Consider the following 19,242-nt stretch of genomic DNA (forward strand, 5'->3'; position numbering starts at 1 on the left):
TTTCTTTTTTTTTATTTAATTATTTATAAGATTATTAATCATTTGGTTTTTTTTTATATATAAAAAAAATATAAAATTTTATCTACTCAATGGAAACGATTGGGTAAATCGTAATTTATTATTTGTACTATCCGAATGCCATTTTCGTATTATGTTACAATATTTTTAATTTTTACGTTTATTTTCTTTTCATATTTTATTATTTTATTTTTTTCGAGAAACAGCGGTCTAAAAAAATTTATATTTATTAAACTATTCCCCGAGTGTCTTAACTAAATTATAATTAAACTAATACAGTTTTTTTTTTTTTAATTTTAAATAATTTGCAACAAAAATTGAGACTTTTTTTTTAACAAAATTATACAATTAAGGAAAAAGGTAAATTAAGAAAAAAAAAAAAAATAAACGTTAAAATTATAAACAAATTTATTTAATAAATTTAAAGTAAACTGTCAAAATTTAAAGAAGAAATTTTTAATAAAATTACTCAGATATTTTTACAATTACAATTTTAATATCAACAAAAAAAAATTTTAAAGCACGGAAAATTATTTTCGTACTTAAAAAAATTTTTTTGTTAAAATTATTTTATATATTTTTTGTAAAAATATTTATAGAGTATGTCAATCTAAAGTTGTTGACGCGTGAATAATTACAACTGTCTTTTTGGCTTCTTATTAATCTATCTCGCGTAATTTGTATTATGTTAATTAATTATACAGTTGATAACTTATTTATTTATTTTTTTTTTAAACACACGAATTAACCGCACATTGTTGCAAAAATTTTTTTAGATTTAAATTTATTTTTTAAAATAATTATTATAACAATTATTCAAGTTCGTGGATGTGCTCTTCTTACTGCTCGTTTTATTTTTCTTTGCGTTACAGCTTGTTGTGGTGCCGCGCTGAAATTAAAAGTTAATTTTTTTTTATTTAATTTATACTGTTAATTATAATTATTTGAATATAAAATTAATTAGTTACCTAAATTGGGCTACTGCACTGCCACCAGTGAAATTGAATGCCGGAGGTGTGTTAGGATCAAAGGCGATTCCCGGTGTTGAAGGCATGGGATTAAATTTAAACCCACCTGATGGTGTTGGTGGTGCCTGGAACAAAATTTAGTTATTAATTAATTAATACTTCATTACTTGATTCAAGACTTTTGCTAAAAATATTAGTCTTGTAAAAACAGTTTTAAGAATAAAGTTATGGAAAATTTAATTTAAATATTGACGTTTTTAAAGATATAAGCTTATCCCGATGTTATACTTATCAAGAGCTTTCATTTGAGTACCCACATGCATTTTTGATATATTTTTCATATATACATATATATGATATATATAAATATATGAAAAATGTATGTGGGTAATCAAATGAAAGGTCTCGATGAGTGTAGCATCGGGATGAGCTTATATAATTAAAAATGTCAATATTTCACAAGATAAAAGGTAATTTTTTAATTATTGACATTTTTATAGATATCAACTCATTCCGAGGTTACACTCATCAAGAGCTTTCATTTGAGTACCCACATGCATTTTTGATATATTTTTCATATATTTATATATATATATAATATACATAAATATATAAAATATATGAAAAATTGATGTGGGTACTCAAATGAAAGGTCTCGATGAGTGTAGCATCGGGATGAGCTTATATAATCAAAAATGTCAATATTTCACAAGATAAAAGGTAATTTCTTGATTATTGATATTTTTAAAGATATAAACTCATTCCGAGGTTACACTCATCAAGAGCTTTCATTTGAGTACCCACATGCATTTTTGATATATTTTTCATATATTTATATATATATATATAATATACATAAATATATAAAATATATGAAAAATTGATGTGGGTACTCAAATGAAAGGTCTCGATGAGTGTAATATTACGATGAGCTTATATCTTAAAAAATGTCAATAGTTCACAAGATATTTGTTAAATCGCACTGTACTTTCTTAACTATTGACGTTTTTAGAGATATAAGCTCATCTCAATGTTACACTCATCGAGAGCTTTTATTTGAGTACCCACATGCATTTTTGATATATTTTTCATATATTTATATATATAATATACATAAATATATAAAATATATGAAAAATTGATGTGGGTACTCAAATGAAAGGTCTCGATGAGTGTAGAATCGAGATGAGCTTATATCTTCAAAAATGTTAATAGTTCTCAAGATACAAGGTAATTTCTTAAATATAGATCATTTAGATATTTGCTAATTATAAAAATCTTAATTTTAAAATTGCATCTTTTGCATTGAACTCAAGAAAAAATCACGAGACATTTTTTTTACAAAATTAAATTTTGAACTTCCATTAAAAAATTTTTCTATCCGCCTTAATATCAAAAATTGAAAACCATGAATTATTACTTTAAAACTAAGCTAAAAATCTACTTTAAAAAGTTAAAATAAAAATTATTTTATTATTTTTTTTTTTTTAAAGTTATAATAAAAATTATAAATAAAAAAGTTAAAGTAGAAATTTACTTTAAAAATAATTTCAATCACAAAAATCTAAATAATAAAAAAATTTCAAAAAATACTTACATTTAACCCAGTATTAAAATTAAATCCAGTAGATCCACTGGCAGTAGAAGACCCAGTGGCGGGAGCAGGAGATCCAAAATGAAACATATTACTATTCCCAGAATTCTGTCCCAATGTTCCGGAAGCTTGATTATTAAAAATACTAGGAAGCGGTGTAGCGGACGGTTGTCCAAAAGCCGGTGGCTCAGCTTTGGGTGCATTGAAGGAGAACGGCGGTGGTTGGGACGTAGCAGCGCTCCCAAACGTACTTCCAAATCCCGTTTCAGTAGCCGTAGCCGTAGCCGTAGCCGTAGCCGTCGCCTGAGCCTGAGCCGGAGCCGGAGCAACAGAATTACTTCCAAAACTAAACATCGGTTTTTGCGCCGTATTATTCGTATTAGCTCCACTAAAATTGAACCCTCCAGTAGAATTCTGAGTATTTTGTCCCGACGTAGCTCCAAATGAAAACAGCCCTTGATTACTCGCCGCAGGCGCCGGAGTATCAGCAGGTTTAGCTGAAAATATATTTTGCGCCGTAGTAGATCCAAAATTGGGAGTACCAGTTCCAAAAATACTACTTTGTGGCGCTGTAGTGGAGCCAAATAACGAGGGAGTTATTGTTGCAGTAGTAGGTACAGAAGGTACAGATCCAAAAGTTGGCGCCGTAGATGCTGCAACATTAAACATCGGCTTATCCCCACCAAAAGTAGTTTCTGTTTTTTCCTCACCAAATCCTCCGGATTTTTTTTCTAACCCAAAAGACGTCTTAGACTTATCTGCAATTTCAAACAATGAGGAGGATTTTTCTTCAGGCTTAGCTGCAGAATTTAATCCAAAAACTGGAGCAGCAGTTGGTGCAGAACTTCCAAAAGAGATTGCGGCTTTTTTTTCTGGAGGAGCTGATGAAGAGTCCGGAAATATCGGACTCGTGAATGAAAATCCCGAAGAAGTTGTTACTGGAGCAGCTGCAGACACTGGAGCTGTTACTGGTGCAGCCTGGCTCTGTCCAAATTTAATATTCTCAGTTGTATTTAAATTTTTGGGTTCAGAAAATGTGAAAACTGTAGAAGAAGCTCCAACATCACAACTCGCACTTGCAACATTTTCCGGAGAGACAAATGAAAATCCCGGAGTAGTTTTTTCAACTTTATCTTTTTCTTGTGAATTAACACTAGTAGCCGGATTAGAAAATACTTTTTCTTTCTCTACAATTTTAGGAGTTCCAAAAGAAAACACTGGTTTATTATCCTCGACTTTCTCAACAGTCTTAGGAACTCCAAAAGTAAACCCACTGACTGTACTACTAACAGGAGGAATTTCCGTAGCTTTGGGTGCAATAATGGGCGAGGAAAATTTGAAACTCGTAGGCTCTGATGTTTCTGAGGTTTTAGGAATGCCAAAAGTAAACGGCTGACTCGTAGGCGGCGCAAATGTAAATCCATTTGTAGCACCAGTCTTTTTCTCATCAATCTTCGCACTAGCTGGAATTCCGAAAGTGAATTTAGGAGCTTCTTTCTTCTCTTCCTCCTTTTTCAAAGGAGTCGCTCCGGGTTTCAAAGTACTACAAGAAACACACTCAGTTACCTCAGCTTTGTTTTGAACCATACAAGCGTCGCAAGTCCACGAACCAGGTGGTTTTTTGAATTTATCCCCAAACCCGCTGGTAATTGGTACTGTTAGCGTTGGAGCTTGCACAGATTTTGTCTCAGAAGATTTATTAGGACAGGGTGTCTCACAACATACGCAAGATAAAGCCGTTAATTCATTTCTCACCATACAAGCAGGACATTCCCATTTTTGTGCAGCATTCTGCTGAATTTTAACCACAGGCAGACTGTTTTTTACTGTCTTGACTAATCCTGGCTTGGACGCGTTGCAGCAAGGACATGTTATCACATTAGAAGGATTCTTTAACATACACCCCGGACATTCCCACGTTTCTTCGGGCTTTTTCTCTTCAGCTTTAGCTTTAGCTTTAGTTTCTTCCTTTGAAGTTTCAACCTTAGAACTGAAGCTCGAGAATAATTTATTAGAACTCTTGCTACTCTTATCTTGCCGTTGCGTTGAACAAGACAGACAATTGTTCTCAGTAGCTGGATTTCTTACTAAACAAGACTCACATTCCCATTTATCGTTCAATTTAAACTGCATTCCAAATTGCGTTTGTCCTTCAGACGGATCAACTGATGAATTAGAGACCTTAGAATCTGACTTTCGAGCTTTACAAGCGACACACTGATCATTACTGTCGTTATTTTTAATAAAGCACTCTCTACATTCCCAAATTTCTTCAGCTTTGCCGCTTTTTTTCACCAGAACATCCAAAACGCTTCCAGCTTGCAATTCAACTTTACTTTCAGGCTCTATTTTTTTCTCTTTGGGTCTCGGAGCTGTGGACGATCCGGACCACAAAAAGTTTGTCGAGGGCTGACTTGTAGTAGAATTGAAATTAAAATTAGGCTTAACAATCTTCGGAGATGTTTCTTCATTTAAATTAATAGGTTTTGAAAAAGTAAATTGTTGCCCGTCTGACTCGAGACTAGTATTAGCTCCGTCCAATTTTATCGGACTAGAAAATTTAAACAGCCCCGTTTCTTTGGACGGAGAATTAGAAGTTTTCTTAGTCTCTAGCTCTGGCCCAGAATCTTTTTTATTAATATTATTAATAATAGAAGAAGTAGCAATAGCAGTAGAATTAGAATTATTCTTAACTTCAGAAATCGGAATATCAAAACTGGGCAAAGTAGTAATAGGTAAAGGAATATGCGCCAAATTAAGTTCCTCCTTGGGCTCTTCATCAATTTTCTTTTTACCCTTAGCCCTAAGTTTCCCCATGAATTTTTTATCATCTGTCTCAGTTCTAAGATGATACTCATTAGATTTAACCTGAGGCGCAGGTTCGCTGTGAGCTGACACAATTTTCCTGGCAGCTAGAGTAGTATTGGTCAGTCTCTGGCGTCTCTTGAGTTTTAGCATATCAGGAACCGTGGGAACTGCCAGCTCTCTGGTCAAGTGTCTCAGTCCAATAGGAGCGACATTAGACGCAGTGCTATTTATATTACTCTCTTCTTCCCTAGCGCGCTTTCTCGACGCAAAAGTACTCAGTGGAGTCTTTACGGGAATTTTCTTTGCGTCTGTAATAGGCGAAGAAAAATGTTCTAAAGTCTCTAAGATCCTTTTAGCGGTCTGGCTCATCCCCGTGACGTCTGTCGTGGAGGAATTCGAAGGTTTCACACGGACACTCGACCTTTTGGGCACTCTAAGCTGGAAGTCATTGATCTGACCGGGTCTTCTTGTCGCCCGGAAATTCCCGATCGCGTTAGAACCTCCGAAGGTTGTGTTTCCGCTGTAAAACGGCGAGGAGAGACCAGCAGCGCGTTCTAGGGGACTGTTGTCATTGCTGACCATCGACGCGTTGAAACTCGGTCGTCTAGAGCTCAGCGAGTCTCTGCCATTAAACAGCAGAGACTTTGACTGCAGGTGGTTTGTAAACGATAATTTATTATCACTATTTAATTTTTTATTACTGGCGAATGGGTAAATTATAAAGTTAGACAGTCCGTCTTGTCTGCTAGTCTGGGGAATTAAGGAACTACACCCGCTGGTGCTTTCACTAGACTCGGAATTGTCATCTGCACCGTTTGCATTTGCTTCGTGCTGCTGGTGTTGTTGGGGCTGGGGTTGGTGTTGGTGTTGGGGCTGCTGGTATTGCTGGTGAGCAAGAGGGGTAATATCTGACTTGGTGTGAGTCAACCTAACAGGGACACGCAGCGTAGGCGTAGAAGCTACGAAAGATCTACTGGACCCAGCAATTGGCTGCGGAAAACTTGACATTGTTTCGTCAGCGTCCTCGTAATGCTCGGTACTAATTCTACGAGCTGTGTAATTAATATTGTGGTTGCTAATAGTGTTTGCATTAACATTGTTTGTGTTACGATTACGCGACTGGATTTTAAAGGTATCTGAGGGGTGAGTTACGTCTAGTCGTATGCAAGGCCGCTTTGAAGGCGGCTGCAGTGACTCTTCCTCAACGTCCTGCTCCTCTGTGTCTTGATCAGCTAGCCCGTTTCCTGGAGAATTGAACCACTTGCTTATCCAGGATCTCTGGGGTATTAAATCTGTTACTCTAGTGGCCATTTTCTTCACAAATGACTGAAATTTTATTTTCATTAATTAATATTGTATTAAATAATGGTTACTATTAAAATCCAACATCAAAATAAGATGTAAAGATTTTAGAAAAAATAGGGTAGAAGTACCGTTTGTGGTCACTGTACCATTTATTGTTCAAATAAACGATACACTGAGAAAAAAAAATACTTTTGCTCAATTAACAATTTCTTGGCTCAAGAAACTCGCTGACGATCAAATATTCTATTATTATTAATTTCTGAAGAGAAGAACATCAATATTTATCTTTGTATAATAGATAAACAAAAGAATAGCTTTATTTAAATTAATTAATAGTATATTACACATCTAGGGCAGTAAAATAAGAAATGTCTCAGATCACATGTAATTGTTGTCCGAGGCGAAGCCGAGGTCAATAAACATGTGATCTGAGGCTTTCTTATTTACTGCCCGTGGTGTGTATACTATTTTTCTCCTCGACGGAGGCGGAAAGCGGCATTTTCGTTTAGCGCAGCGGGAGGAAAATTGACGCTTTCCGCCCGGAGATGAGAAAAAATTATTTCAATCAATTTAACAATTTCTTTAGATAAGAATATATATTCTTGAAAATTTTCAAGAACATAAATTCTTGTATCAAGAAAATTTTCGTAATAAAAGTATTTTTTTTTCTCAGTGTAGAAATTAATTTATATTAATAAACCATTACAAACTCAATTTGTTTTAATAAAATCCTTTTAAACCTCAACAAAAATATGGTTATAATATTATAAATTAATTCAAATTTTAACTGGCAAAAAACAGTGTTAAGGTGGCCAAAAACGGTACTTTTACCCTATAGATAGATAATAAATTTTATTTGATCCTGGAGTTCTAAGCTCCTTCAGGACCATCAACAATATATAAATTTAATTGTTTACAAGTATACATTTGATACAGTGTTTGCAATACAATTTTAAAGACCGATATTAATTAATAACTAACATGTTAAATTATAAGATCAATGGTAATTATATTGATTGCAAGAAGAAATTAAAACAAGCTTATTTAAAATTTTCAATGGTGTCAATATTTATGAAAATAAAGTTAGCAGACATCTAAAAAATTTTATGATTTTTTTTATTAAAGAAATATTACAAAAAAAATTTTTAGTTATAATTTAATAAATTAAGCAAAATAAAAAAATCACAAATGTCGGCTAACTTTATTAATGAATTCCAAATTTTTATGCCATGAATTAGGAAAGAATTTTCAGATAGCAGAATTACTTCTTGGTAAACGCAGATAGTCATTCCTGACATTGCCTCTCCTTAATTTATTCGGCAAAAATTATAATTTTGATCTAAATCATTGATTATAATTTAGTTTAATTTCTTTATAAAATAGACAAGCTATGAAATAATGGATCAATTAATAAAATCTTAGGTCGCAAAATTTTGCTGTATTTTCTCAGCTTCTTCAGGCTCTGTACAAGACATAAATATACACAATTATACAATATTTGAAAATTATACATAGTAACTACTTATACAATGTTAAAAATTTATGAAAATCAAGTTAGCCGAAATTTGCAAATTTTTTATTGAAAAAATTTAAATTAGACAAATAAGAAAAAAAATTTCACATGTAAAAAACTTGAAAAATGATAAGTGCAATTTTTTATAAATATCTTTTTAGTTGTAATTTAAGTAATAAAAAAAATCAAAAATTTTTAGAAATTTTTTATTGAAAAAATTTCAATGAGACAATTAAGAAAAAAAATATTACATGTAAAAAACTTGAAAAATGAAGTGCAATTTTTTTATAAATATCTTTTTAGTTGTAATTTAATTAATAAAAAAATCAAAAATTCTTAGACGTCTGCTAACTTCATTGTGATAAAATTTATGGTAATGAAGTTAGCCGACATTTCAAAATTTTTATAAATTTTTTAATGAAAATTAAGTTAGCCGACATTTAAAAATTTTTAGAATTTTTTTTATTTAAAAAATTAGTACAAAAAAATTTCATTTGTAAAAACTTGAAAAACTATAAGTGCAATTTTTTAAAAATATTTTTTAGTTATAAATTAATTAATGAAAAAAAAATAAAAAATTTAAAAATGTCGGCTAACTTTAGTATTATAATTTTTTACTGAAAAAATTTCAATTAGACAATTAAGAAAAAAAAATTTCACATGTAAAAAACTTGAAAAACGATAAGTGCAATTTTTTATAAATATCTTTTTAGTTGTAATTTAAGTAATAAAAAAAATCAAAAATTTTTAGAAATTTTTTATTGAAAAAATTTCAATGAGACAATTAAGAAAAAAAATATTACATGTAAAAAACTTGAAAAATGAAGTGCAATTTTTTTATAAATATCTTTTTAGTTGTAATTTAATTAATAAAAAAATCAAAAATTCTTAGACGTCTACTAACTTCATTGTGATAAAATTTATTGTAATGAAGTTAGCCGACATTTAAAAATTTTTATAATTTTTTTTATTTAAAAAATTAGTACAAAAAAATTTCATTTGTAAAAACTTGAAAAACTATAAGTGCAATTTTTTAAAAATATTTTTTAGTTATAAATTAATTAATGAAAAAAAAATAAAAAAATAAAAAATGTCGGCTAACTTTAGTATTATAATTTTTTACTGAAAAAATTTCAATTAGACAATTAAGAAAAAAAAATTTCACATGAAAAAAACTTGAAAAACGATAAGTGCAATTTTTTATAAATATCTTTTTAGTTGTAATTTAATTAATAAAAAAAAATAAAAAATTTTTAGACGTCTGCTAACTTCAGTGTCATAAAAATTCAAACACAATAATATTAAATATTAGCTCTAAATTTATTTAGCATTCATGTCAGATAAACTAATCCCGACATATGTATATTTAAAATCACGTACTCGTTACAATATAAAAAAAAAACTTTAAATAAAATTAAACAATAAATATAATACATCAAGTCAATAATTTTCTGACTAACTGAAGCGACCTAAGAGATGCAGTAGCATTTTATTAATTGATCCATATTCCCTCTGAAATCTTTACATCTTATGCATTAAATAATTTTTAATTATTTATTTATAATTAATTTACTAAGAAAAAATTTCTAAAATGTCAAACTTTTTTAATCAATATCAATGTGTCGAGTGATGTCGTAACTTTGAGGTTAAGTACAGAGCATGGCGTGCGTGGAAGATATATTTAATTCTCGAGGATTCTAGAGATCTTTTTTGATTAAAAAGAATTATTGTGTTTAATTAAACGTATAGTTGAATTTTTTTATAAAATTTTAGAGGTAAATAAAAAATTAAATGTCAAAAATCCAGATGAGTTGCTGACCTATTTAAAGAAAAAAAAAGCAAGATCTCAGCAAGGCTACTTGTCAGACGACAATCACACCAACAATAATACCGTATTTATTTATTATTTATACAAAGAGGAATAATTATTGAGCAAGTGTTTGAGTTGGTTATTAATAGCTAATTGAACTCACGTTGTTGACATCGTATGGCTTCTCACCGTAGGACCGTCTTCCAGCCGAGTTGTTGTTATTTCTCTTGGCCATTTTGCACGCGCTGGTTATTTATTTATTATTATATTACTTAACGTTTTTCTTTCACTGTATCACGGGTATATACTTGAGACCAAAAACTAAAACTTTATTTAATTTACACTTATTAATTGTTATTATTCACACGGCAAGTGGGGATTCAATAATTATCGGGAGCATTCTTAATGATGGATGTATTTTCCGTTTTAACCCAACAGTACGCTAGTGGTTAGAGCGGGAGCTTCACGAGTGGAAGGGACCGCGCATCAAACTCTCGACATTCATCGAGAGATTCTCTCTAATGCCACCAGAGGGCCGGCGCATACATCAAGCGCCTCTATGGTTTTTTTTTTAAAGTTTTTTTTTCAGTTACGTTTTATTCCGTCATTTTTTATTTTTGAATTTTTATTTATATTATTATTATTCTTTATCTTTTTTTAATTACTTTTATGACACCCAAGTTGACAAACATTATAAATTATTATTGAATCTTATAACAATAAAATTTAATGAAAATAAAGTTGGCCGACGTTTAAAAAATTTTATGATTTTTTTTATTAAAGAATTATTACAAAAAAGTAAAAAAAAATTTTCTTCATCTGTTAAAAACTTCAAAAACTATAAGTGCAATTTTTAAAAAATATTTTTTTGTTATAATTTAATAAATTAAGCAAAATAAAAATAAAAAAATTAAAAAATGTCGACTAACTTTATTATTATAAAATAAATTTAATTAAAAAATTCCACATTTGAAAATTTAAAAAAAATTATCAATTGAAATTTTTATAAGCATTTTTTTTATTGTAAATAATTATGTTATAAGAATTGAAAAATTTGACAGTCAGCTAACTTCGGTACCATAGATATTTAATAATTTTTAGAATTTTTTTAATAAATAAATTATGGCAAAAAAAAAATGAGAACAAAAAATATTGACATGTAGAAATTTTAAAAAATTATAAATACAATTTTTATAAAATAATTTTCCAGAAAAGATTTATTTGTTGAAAAAAATTCAAAAATTAATGACATTAAAGTTAGCTGTCACAACCATTTTTTAATTTTTTTTAACAAACAAATTTGTTCTAAAAAATTTTTTTTTTAAAATTGCATTTTTTTATTTTTTAAATTTCTACTTGTTAATTTTTTTTCTAATTCTTTTTTGCTGTAATTTATTTCTAACAAAAATTCTTAAAATTATTGAATATCTGTTAAATTAATTTAAAAGAAAAATTATCGACTTTAATGTCATTGAAATTATTATAAAAAAATTCCACATGTAAAAATTTTTAAAATTGACAGCTGACAGCTAACTTCACTATCAAATTATTTTTATAAAAAGACTTAAAAATTAGCAAAAAATTTATGAAAATTAAAGTAGCAGATATATAATAATTTATAGAATTTTTTTTATTAAATTTCAATCCGTCTCAATTAAATGACGCTGCGCATAAATTAAATTCTGATGCTCAAGCTGTTGCTGATTGGGCTAAGGAGGTTGGCCTCGAACTAAACCTTGTGAAGACAAAAGTAATGATCCTAGGGAGTAATAGGAAATTGAAGATTCTCAAGGACTGTGATCTTCCACAAATAATCATCGATGGTAATGTTATCCCATATGTCAGCTCAATTAAACATCTGGGTGTTGATTTATCAGCCAATCCCTCCTGGGATCTGCACGTTTCGCATATTTCTCGTAAAGTTTATGGTGCTCTAAATAGCCTCAAATATAGGAAGAATATTTTATCTACTTCAACTCGAAAATTGCTGGTTGTTGCAATGATTATTCCTATCATTGACTACTGCTCTTTGGTCTTGATAGATATATCAAAAAGGCTAGATTATAAGCTACAGCGTCTAATAAACAATGGCATAAGATTTATTTTCAATCTGAAGCGTGGTGAACATATTACACCTCATAGACGCTCTTTACAGTGGATCACAGTCAAATCGAGGCGGTATTATTTCTTGGCTTGTTTTTTGTACAAACTCTTCAGCTCTGGTGAACCTAGTTTCCTCAGAAGCCTATTCGTCCAAGAGTCACCTGATATCAGACGTTCCGAGAGAGTAGCTGCCAGAAATAATAACATCATATTTAAAATTCCCAATTTTTCAACTGCTCCTTATGAACACTCATTTTTAATCTCTTCAATACGTCTTTGGCGTGAATTACCACCTGATGTCATCAATGCACTTAGTATTGTCACCTTCAAGACAAAAGCTTATAAATTCTTCCATGACCTTGAGCTCAAGGAGAGCCTAATACCTGGTACACTGATAGAAGGATTTATTTGTATTAAAAAAATATTTGTTAATAGTTAACAAATCATTTATTAGAGACCATTTTTTAGTATCAAACAAATATTTCTTAGTATTTAAAATGATTTGTTTGTATTTAATAAATCAGATATTCATTTATTAAATATTAATAAATCTTTTTAAATACTAAGAAATATTTGTTAAGGACTAAAAAGTGGTCTCTAATAAATGATTTGTTAAATATTAACAAATATTTTTAACTATAAACAAATCCTTCTATCAGTGTACCATTGAGGAAATTTCAAGTTGTTAAATTTGGTATAACGCAGTGCATTAAATCTAACTTAGTCTGGCAGTTATATTATATTTTTAAATTCCTTGTTACTCTTATTTCATTTCACTTTGACTGATTGTAATTAGTTGATTATTTCTTCTAATTTAAATATTGTTAATATGTTTATATAGACCTGTTTATACTCTTACATGTACTTTATACTACTTACTTTTGTATTTTTGCCATTTGGCTGATGCCTTGGCATTCAAATCGAATAAATAAATAAATAAATAAATAAATAAATAAATTAGTGCAAAAAAATTGACAAGCAGAAATATTTTAAAAAATAAAAAATTTCTTTACTATATGTCCCAGATTCCTTGAAATTATACCTATACAAGTACCTCAAAGATTACTACGCTCTGATCAGCCTTTCTATCCACCAAAAATTAAAAATAATTTCACTTCATCATCACCATTATATAGAATGATTAATGCATGTAACATTATTGTACGTCAAAGTAATAATTTTGACCTGCTTGAGTCTTCTTCATCAATTAGTCCTAGTGCCCTTGCATCACTGGTAGTTAACACTAGATGAAAATAGTATCACTAAAACAATTAGGTTTGTAAATTATATCTTTATATTAATAATAATGTAAATTATATCTTATATTATGTAATAATTTCATCCAGCATTAGTGTATTAATGTATTAAAATTTCTTTAAAATTCTATGTAAGTTTCTGTTATTATTGAATAACTCAATAATTGTTAAGTATTTTGCTAACCGTTAACGCGCCTCTTGTATTACATATTGTAAATCAGAATTCTCTGTAATTGGCCTTCGGGCTGTTGAGATGTTTTCAAGTAATAAATAAATAAATAAAATAATAAATATATCAAACTAAAAAATTATTAAATGACAGCTTACTTTAAATTAATGTCATAAAAATTTAACTAACAATAAAAAATTATACAGTAATGCATAAAAGCATAATAATAATAATTAACTATCAGCTGAATAATTTTTAAATCAAAGAATGCAATCATTAAAATTATTTATAACAATCAATAAAATTGTAAATAAAAAAAATTTGATGAATTGTTACTTAAGTCCTGAATGATTGTAAGCAGATGGCAGGTAAGTTGCCAATTTAAATTTGTTTTGTTGATGGTTGGTTGAAGATTTGTTGACAATCAATTTTCCAGAGCCTTTGATCTTATATTCTTCATACATGTACTTAACCTTTGACCGAACTTTTATGTCATCAACCAGAACTTGAAAAAATCTTCCAAAAAACTGTGATTATTCAATAAAGGTAACAATTAATTGCATCATAAGTTTGTGAGTGATTGTTGCGTTGACATTAACTGGAGCTTTTCTTTGTTTAGGTTATTTCTTCTCCAAACGTTATGACCAGACGAAGGAAAGTATGGAAAAGCTTGTCTACAATTGTAAGTAAATTGTATGTTTGATTTTATTTATTTTCTTTTATGTCAAAAGTTCTGACAAATAATTATTTAACTATTTTATAGTAAGGTATTTTTTAATCAACAAAATATTTTTGACAGATAATTTTTACGTGGTTAAATTTTTCCACAATTAACAATTAGATTTTTGATGAATTAATTTTTTAACATTCATCATTTTTTATGAAAATTAAATTATCCGACATTTAAAAATTTTTAGAATTTTTTTTTATTGAAAAAATTATTAAAAAAAAATTTCATTTGTAAAAAACTGTAAGTTTAAAAAATATCATTTTGTTTTAATTTAATTATTAAAAAAAAAAAAAAACAAAATTAAAAACGTCGGCTAATTTTTATTTAGTAATATAAATTTTTAATAATTTTGAGGAACATAATGTCGAATTTTGTTTATAATAATAATAAGTAATCACATGTTCTAGCGTGATTTAAGAATATTTAATTTGTTTTGATTATAATTCCATCAATAATTTTAATCCTTATCATTATCAAATTTTGGTAGCTAAATTATGACATTGAAAATTTATAACAATAAAGTTAGCCTATAAAGTTTTCTGTGATACACTGATAGAAGGATTTCTTTATAGTTAAAAATATTTGTTAATATTTAACAAATCATTTATTAGAGACCACTTTTTAGTCCTTAACAAATATTGTTTAGTATTTAAAAAGATTTATTAATATTTAATAAATGAATATCAGATTTATTAAATACAAATAAATCATTTTAAATATTAAGAAATATTTGTTTAATACTAAAAAGTCGTCTCTAATAAATGATTTGTTAACTATTAACAAATATTTTTTAATACAAATAAATCCTTCTATCAGTGTAATTTTTTCAATAAAAAAAAATTATAAAAATTTTTAGATATCGGCTAATTTAATTTTCATTGAAAATTTTTCAATTTATTTTTAATAATTACGGATTTATTACTATTACTATTAATATTACTTATAAGTACTATTATTAAATATAATGTAACTGTTATTTTTTTTTCTAATGGAACCCGCTTTATGGCTTTGCTGTAGGGTTTAATAACACTAAAGTTAGCCGACGTTTTTAATTTTTTGATTTTTTTTTAAATTATTATTAGAACTAAATTGTTTGATCTTTTTTAAATTAAATTATAACTAAAAAATATTTTTTAAAAATTGCACCGTTACGTTCTGGCAAATTTTAAATTTTATTTTAAAATAATAAATTATTATTTAAATTAATTAATTATTACTCGAGGTATTTATTTCGTAACAGAAATACCTCGAGATAAGAGATTTCTCGAACGTCAACGCAGCCCAGTAGACTAAACAGTCTAAGTTGTGAGATTTGGACTACTGCGTTGATGTTCTCATAGAGTAACCTGAGATGCAACGTCGCTAAAAACTTATTATAAAAACTCATTGTAATTATTATTCGATATGCATTCTGTCTTCAGACTTCATCTGGAGCAGTCAGTCCTCGGACTTGGCAGAGGAGCAATCTCCTGGTCCGAGGCTGAACCCTGCCTGATCCTTTTCAAATAAATTTTATTAATTGTCAATCAATTAATATGGATTTTATTAAAACCTTATCCTCCAGGGTGTAAGCGCTTTTATTAGCTGTTTTCCACACTGGTGAAATCGCCGAAGCGCTAGCCAGCGTTTAGGCACTCCAAAATCACCTACCTGAGGCAGGTTAATTGAAAGTAACATAAAATTTTATAAACTTAAATATTAAAAGTGACTTCGCGGAGTAAGCCAGAACGAGGTCAAAATCTGGACATAAATAATTTTAATTAATTTACCCAAAATTTGGGAACGTAACAGCACCTTCAGTTTTTCGAGTTTTTTACTAGTTTTTTTAATAAAAAAAAAATTCTAAAAATTTTTAGATGTCGGCTAACTTAATTTTCATTAGGGTTTAACACTAAAGTTAGCCAACGTTTTTAATTTTTTTTTAAATTATTAAATTAGAACTAAAAAATATTTTTAAAAAATTGCACATTTAATTTTTCTAGTTTCTTACAAATAAAAATTTTTTTTTATTATTTTGTAATAGTTTTTTTATTAAAAAAAAATTCTAAAAATTTTTAGATGGCTAACTTAATTTTCATTAAGTTTAGTGTATTATTTAAAAAATAAAAGAAAATAAAAATTAATAAATTACTTCTAAAAAATAATTAATAAAAAATTGCACTTATAATTTTTTAAAGCTTCTGAAGATAAATTTTTTTTAATCAATTTTTCTTGCTATATTTTATCAAAAAATTTCTAAAAATTGTCTTTCTCTAAGTTTCAATATCATAAAAAATTTTTAAAACAATTGGAGTTTAAAGTATGTATAAATTACCTAATTATTGAGATGTATTTATTGACAGAAACAAAAAAGCATAAAGATTATAATGAAGAGTAATTTTTAATTTCAGTTTAATAAAGAATTGCAAGTGGGAGTACAAGAAATCTACACCCAAATAATATCAACTTTAGCAGACCTCGGAATTACAGATGACATGAATCAAATTACCCGGCAAAACATCACTAACATGGTTATAAACATTTACAATAAAACTCCAGATTGTAATTTTTTCCTATGGATTCACGTACACTTATTTATCTTTTTCCGGGAGTATAAAGCTAAAATAATCCGAGATCTAAGGCTGTTTAGAGATGGTAAAAAAGTAATGTTTAGGGTCAGATTAAGAGACCGCTAATCATCGACTTTTTTTACAATTTGAAAATTAATATATAATTATAATTATGCACAAATCCTGCCAATAAGAAATACTGAAGACAATGGAACCTCAAGCAGCTACAAATTACAAATCAATTCTGTTATTTTACGTAATTTTTAGTAAAAGTTAAGAATTAACAATTGACAACTCAACTTGTGTACGACTCAGAAATAAATATACTTTGTATTCTTCTGTATATTTATATGTAATTTAACTCAGGGAAAGTAGTCGTAGTAGACAATATAATAGAATAGTGTAGAATAGTAGAGAACCAAGAAAACTATGAATTCTTCAGAGTAAAATCACATTGAGGTGAGTGTTGGATCGTTGATAGTTAAGAGTTGTATGTTAAGAGAAAGCGCTTAACTCTTTTCCTGGGAACGAGTGTATAAGGATGTTTGTTAAATATCTGACGTATTTCTTTTACATTTAAACTTACTCACGTCCGTTTTAATCTTATGTTTATATGTTAAAACCTTTTTTTTTTTTTTTTTTTTTTTATTTCCTTGACTCATAACCAAACTGAAAGTTCTTTATTTACCGATAAATGAGTTTCGTCATATCACAATCGGCACTATTTTTTGTAATTATTTACAAGTGGGGTCAACCTTATTTTTGGCCATATTTAGGTGAAAAATTAACATTTTCAAATTTTTTGTTTTTACAGCTCATTTATGATAAAAAATATCATGAAAGAAAAAAAATAAAGATTTCGATAGCTTTTTTGCCTTCAAAAGTTTGAAATAATTTTGGCTCTCGTTTTTGGATAAAATTTTTATTTTATCTTTTTTTTGAAAAGTACATAAAAAAACAAACAATTTAAAAAAAAATTGAAACTCAGAATTTTCTAAAAAATTTATAAAGTTTTTTGAAAATTTGTTAAAATTGTGATAACCAAAATTTTTTTTTTAATTATTCATTTTATTATGTATTTAAAAAAAAATATATCAATAAAATCAAATAGAAATTTTGTTCAAAAAAATGAAAATTAAAATAGTTGACCGCACTTGTAAATGTTTACCCTATTGGTAATTATTTACAAATAAAATCAAGCTTCTTTTTGGCCATATTTAGGTGAAAAATTAACATTTAAAAATTTTTTTTTCATTAAATTTTACTAATTTTTTATTTTATTTTTATTGAATTTATTAATTTTTTATTTTATTTTATTAAATTTATTAATTTTTTACATAAAATAAAGATTTTGAGAGTTTTTTTGCCTTAAAAAATTGAAAATAATTTTGTCTTTCACATTTTTGGATAAAATTTATATTTTATCTTTTTTTGATTTTTTCGATATATATTTTTTTTAAGTACATAAAAAAAAGAACAATTTAAAAAAATTTAATATCACAATTTTCTAAAAAATTTATAAATTTTTTTGAAAATTTGTTAAAATTGTGATAAACTTTTTTTTTTTTAATTGTTCATTCTTTTATACGTTTAAAAAAAAAATTAAAATTAAAATAGTTGACCGCACTTGTAAATATTTCCCAAAATTTTCATATCTTATTAAAAAAATTTTTACTCCGAAATTTTTATTTTTCATAATTAAAAAAAATTGATTTTTTTTAAATACTATTTTTTTTTAATGAAAAAATTGACTTAGAAAAATTTTTCTTTTTTAATTATTTTATTTTTGACGAACTTTAAGAAAAAAAAAAGTATGCAATTTAAAAAAAAAAATTTTAAATATAATTTTCATGGATTAAAATATTATAGATCATATAACTAAACAATTACCACTGAAATATCAGAATGTTATCATGTGTTCTGTGATTAATATGTTAATTAAATTGTAGTTGACTCCACTTGTAAATATTTACCCTATTTTATTTTTTTGCCGTCTTCTAATTGTCCCACATAATCAATCAATACGTACCGATAATTATCAATTATTTATGAATAGTCTATTTAAATAATTAATAAATAAATTCTTAAAATACTTAGCTTGGTCAGCATGGCCTGAATACCAAACCGTTTATACACTTCTTACCAGGTTTTATTTCATTGTATTTAATTTTATCAGTAGTAACCCGCATAATTATTAATACATACCACATTATTAAGGCTATACAATACGAATAGTTATTTAATATTTTTATTTATCTTATTTATTTGCATTAATATTTAGGTGCGATACCAAGGAAGTGGAGAACGATGACGCGGTGACGATATAAAATACTTCTGTGTTTCTTCAACCGCTATGAATTGCAATTCTTCCATACATCCAACTTAACGCAACACATATGTAATATAATGTGTTAATATA

At 27.6% G+C, this 19,242-nt stretch overlaps 2 protein-coding genes across 3 annotated transcripts; one reads left to right on the forward strand and one right to left on the reverse strand.

The window, feature by feature from the left end:
• Positions 1-730: 730 nt before the first annotated feature.
• Positions 731-10,500, reverse strand: LOC123267551 (nuclear pore complex protein Nup153-like). Its single transcript, XM_044732232.1, has 4 exons — positions 10,180-10,500; positions 2,584-6,714; positions 987-1,111; positions 731-907 (listed from the first exon to the last, which is right to left on the reverse strand). Exons 1-4 carry the CDS (start codon positions 10,249-10,251, stop codon positions 835-837), a joined length of 4,401 nt encoding a protein of 1,466 aa, XP_044588167.1. The 5' UTR covers positions 10,252-10,500; the 3' UTR covers positions 731-834.
• Positions 10,501-13,976: 3,476 nt separating this feature from the next.
• LOC123267587 lies at positions 13,977-19,199 on the forward strand. 2 transcript variants are annotated; one of them, XR_006510070.1, is made up of 4 exons: positions 13,977-14,090; positions 14,164-14,226; positions 16,665-17,282; positions 19,105-19,199. XR_006510070.1 is itself a non-coding variant. In XM_044732303.1 (2 exons), the coding sequence occupies exons 1-2, from the start codon at positions 14,185-14,187 to the stop codon at positions 16,947-16,949; spliced, it is 327 nt and encodes a 108-aa protein (XP_044588238.1). In that variant the 5' UTR covers positions 14,145-14,184; the 3' UTR covers positions 16,950-17,262. The 2 variants fall into 2 exon arrangements, 1 of the variants encoding a protein (XP_044588238.1); XM_044732303.1 differs by lacking the exons at positions 13,977-14,090; positions 19,105-19,199 and having other exon boundaries at positions 14,145-14,226; positions 16,665-17,262.
• Positions 19,200-19,242: the final 43 nt, after the last annotated feature.

Source organism: Cotesia glomerata, linkage group LG6, assembly GCF_020080835.1.
Source record: "Cotesia glomerata isolate CgM1 linkage group LG6, MPM_Cglom_v2.3, whole genome shotgun sequence".
NCBI classification, from domain to species: Eukaryota; Metazoa; Arthropoda; class Insecta; order Hymenoptera; family Braconidae; genus Cotesia; species Cotesia glomerata.

What these genes read in the sequence shown, in the direction of transcription:
- LOC123267551 (XM_044732232.1), bottom strand. Translation starts at nt 10,251, where the DNA reads ATGGCCAAGAGAAATAACAACAACTCGGCTGGAAGACGGTCCTACGGT. An exon ending in AGCCATACGATGTCAACAAC is followed by an intron (nt 6,715 to 10,179) that starts GTGAGTTCAATT and finishes ATAAAATTTCAG; the next exon opens with TCATTTGTGAAGAAAATGGC. An exon ending in ATTTTAATACTGGGTTAAAT is followed by an intron (nt 1,112 to 2,583) that starts GTAAGTATTTTT and finishes ATTTTGTTCCAG; the next exon opens with GCACCACCAACACCATCAGG.
- LOC123267587 (XM_044732303.1), top strand. Translation starts at nt 14,185, where the DNA reads ATGACCAGACGAAGGAAAGTATGGAAAAGCTTGTCTACAATT. An exon ending in GGAAAAGCTTGTCTACAATT is followed by an intron (nt 14,227 to 16,664) that starts GTAAGTAAATTG and finishes TTTTAATTTCAG; the next exon opens with TTTAATAAAGAATTGCAAGT.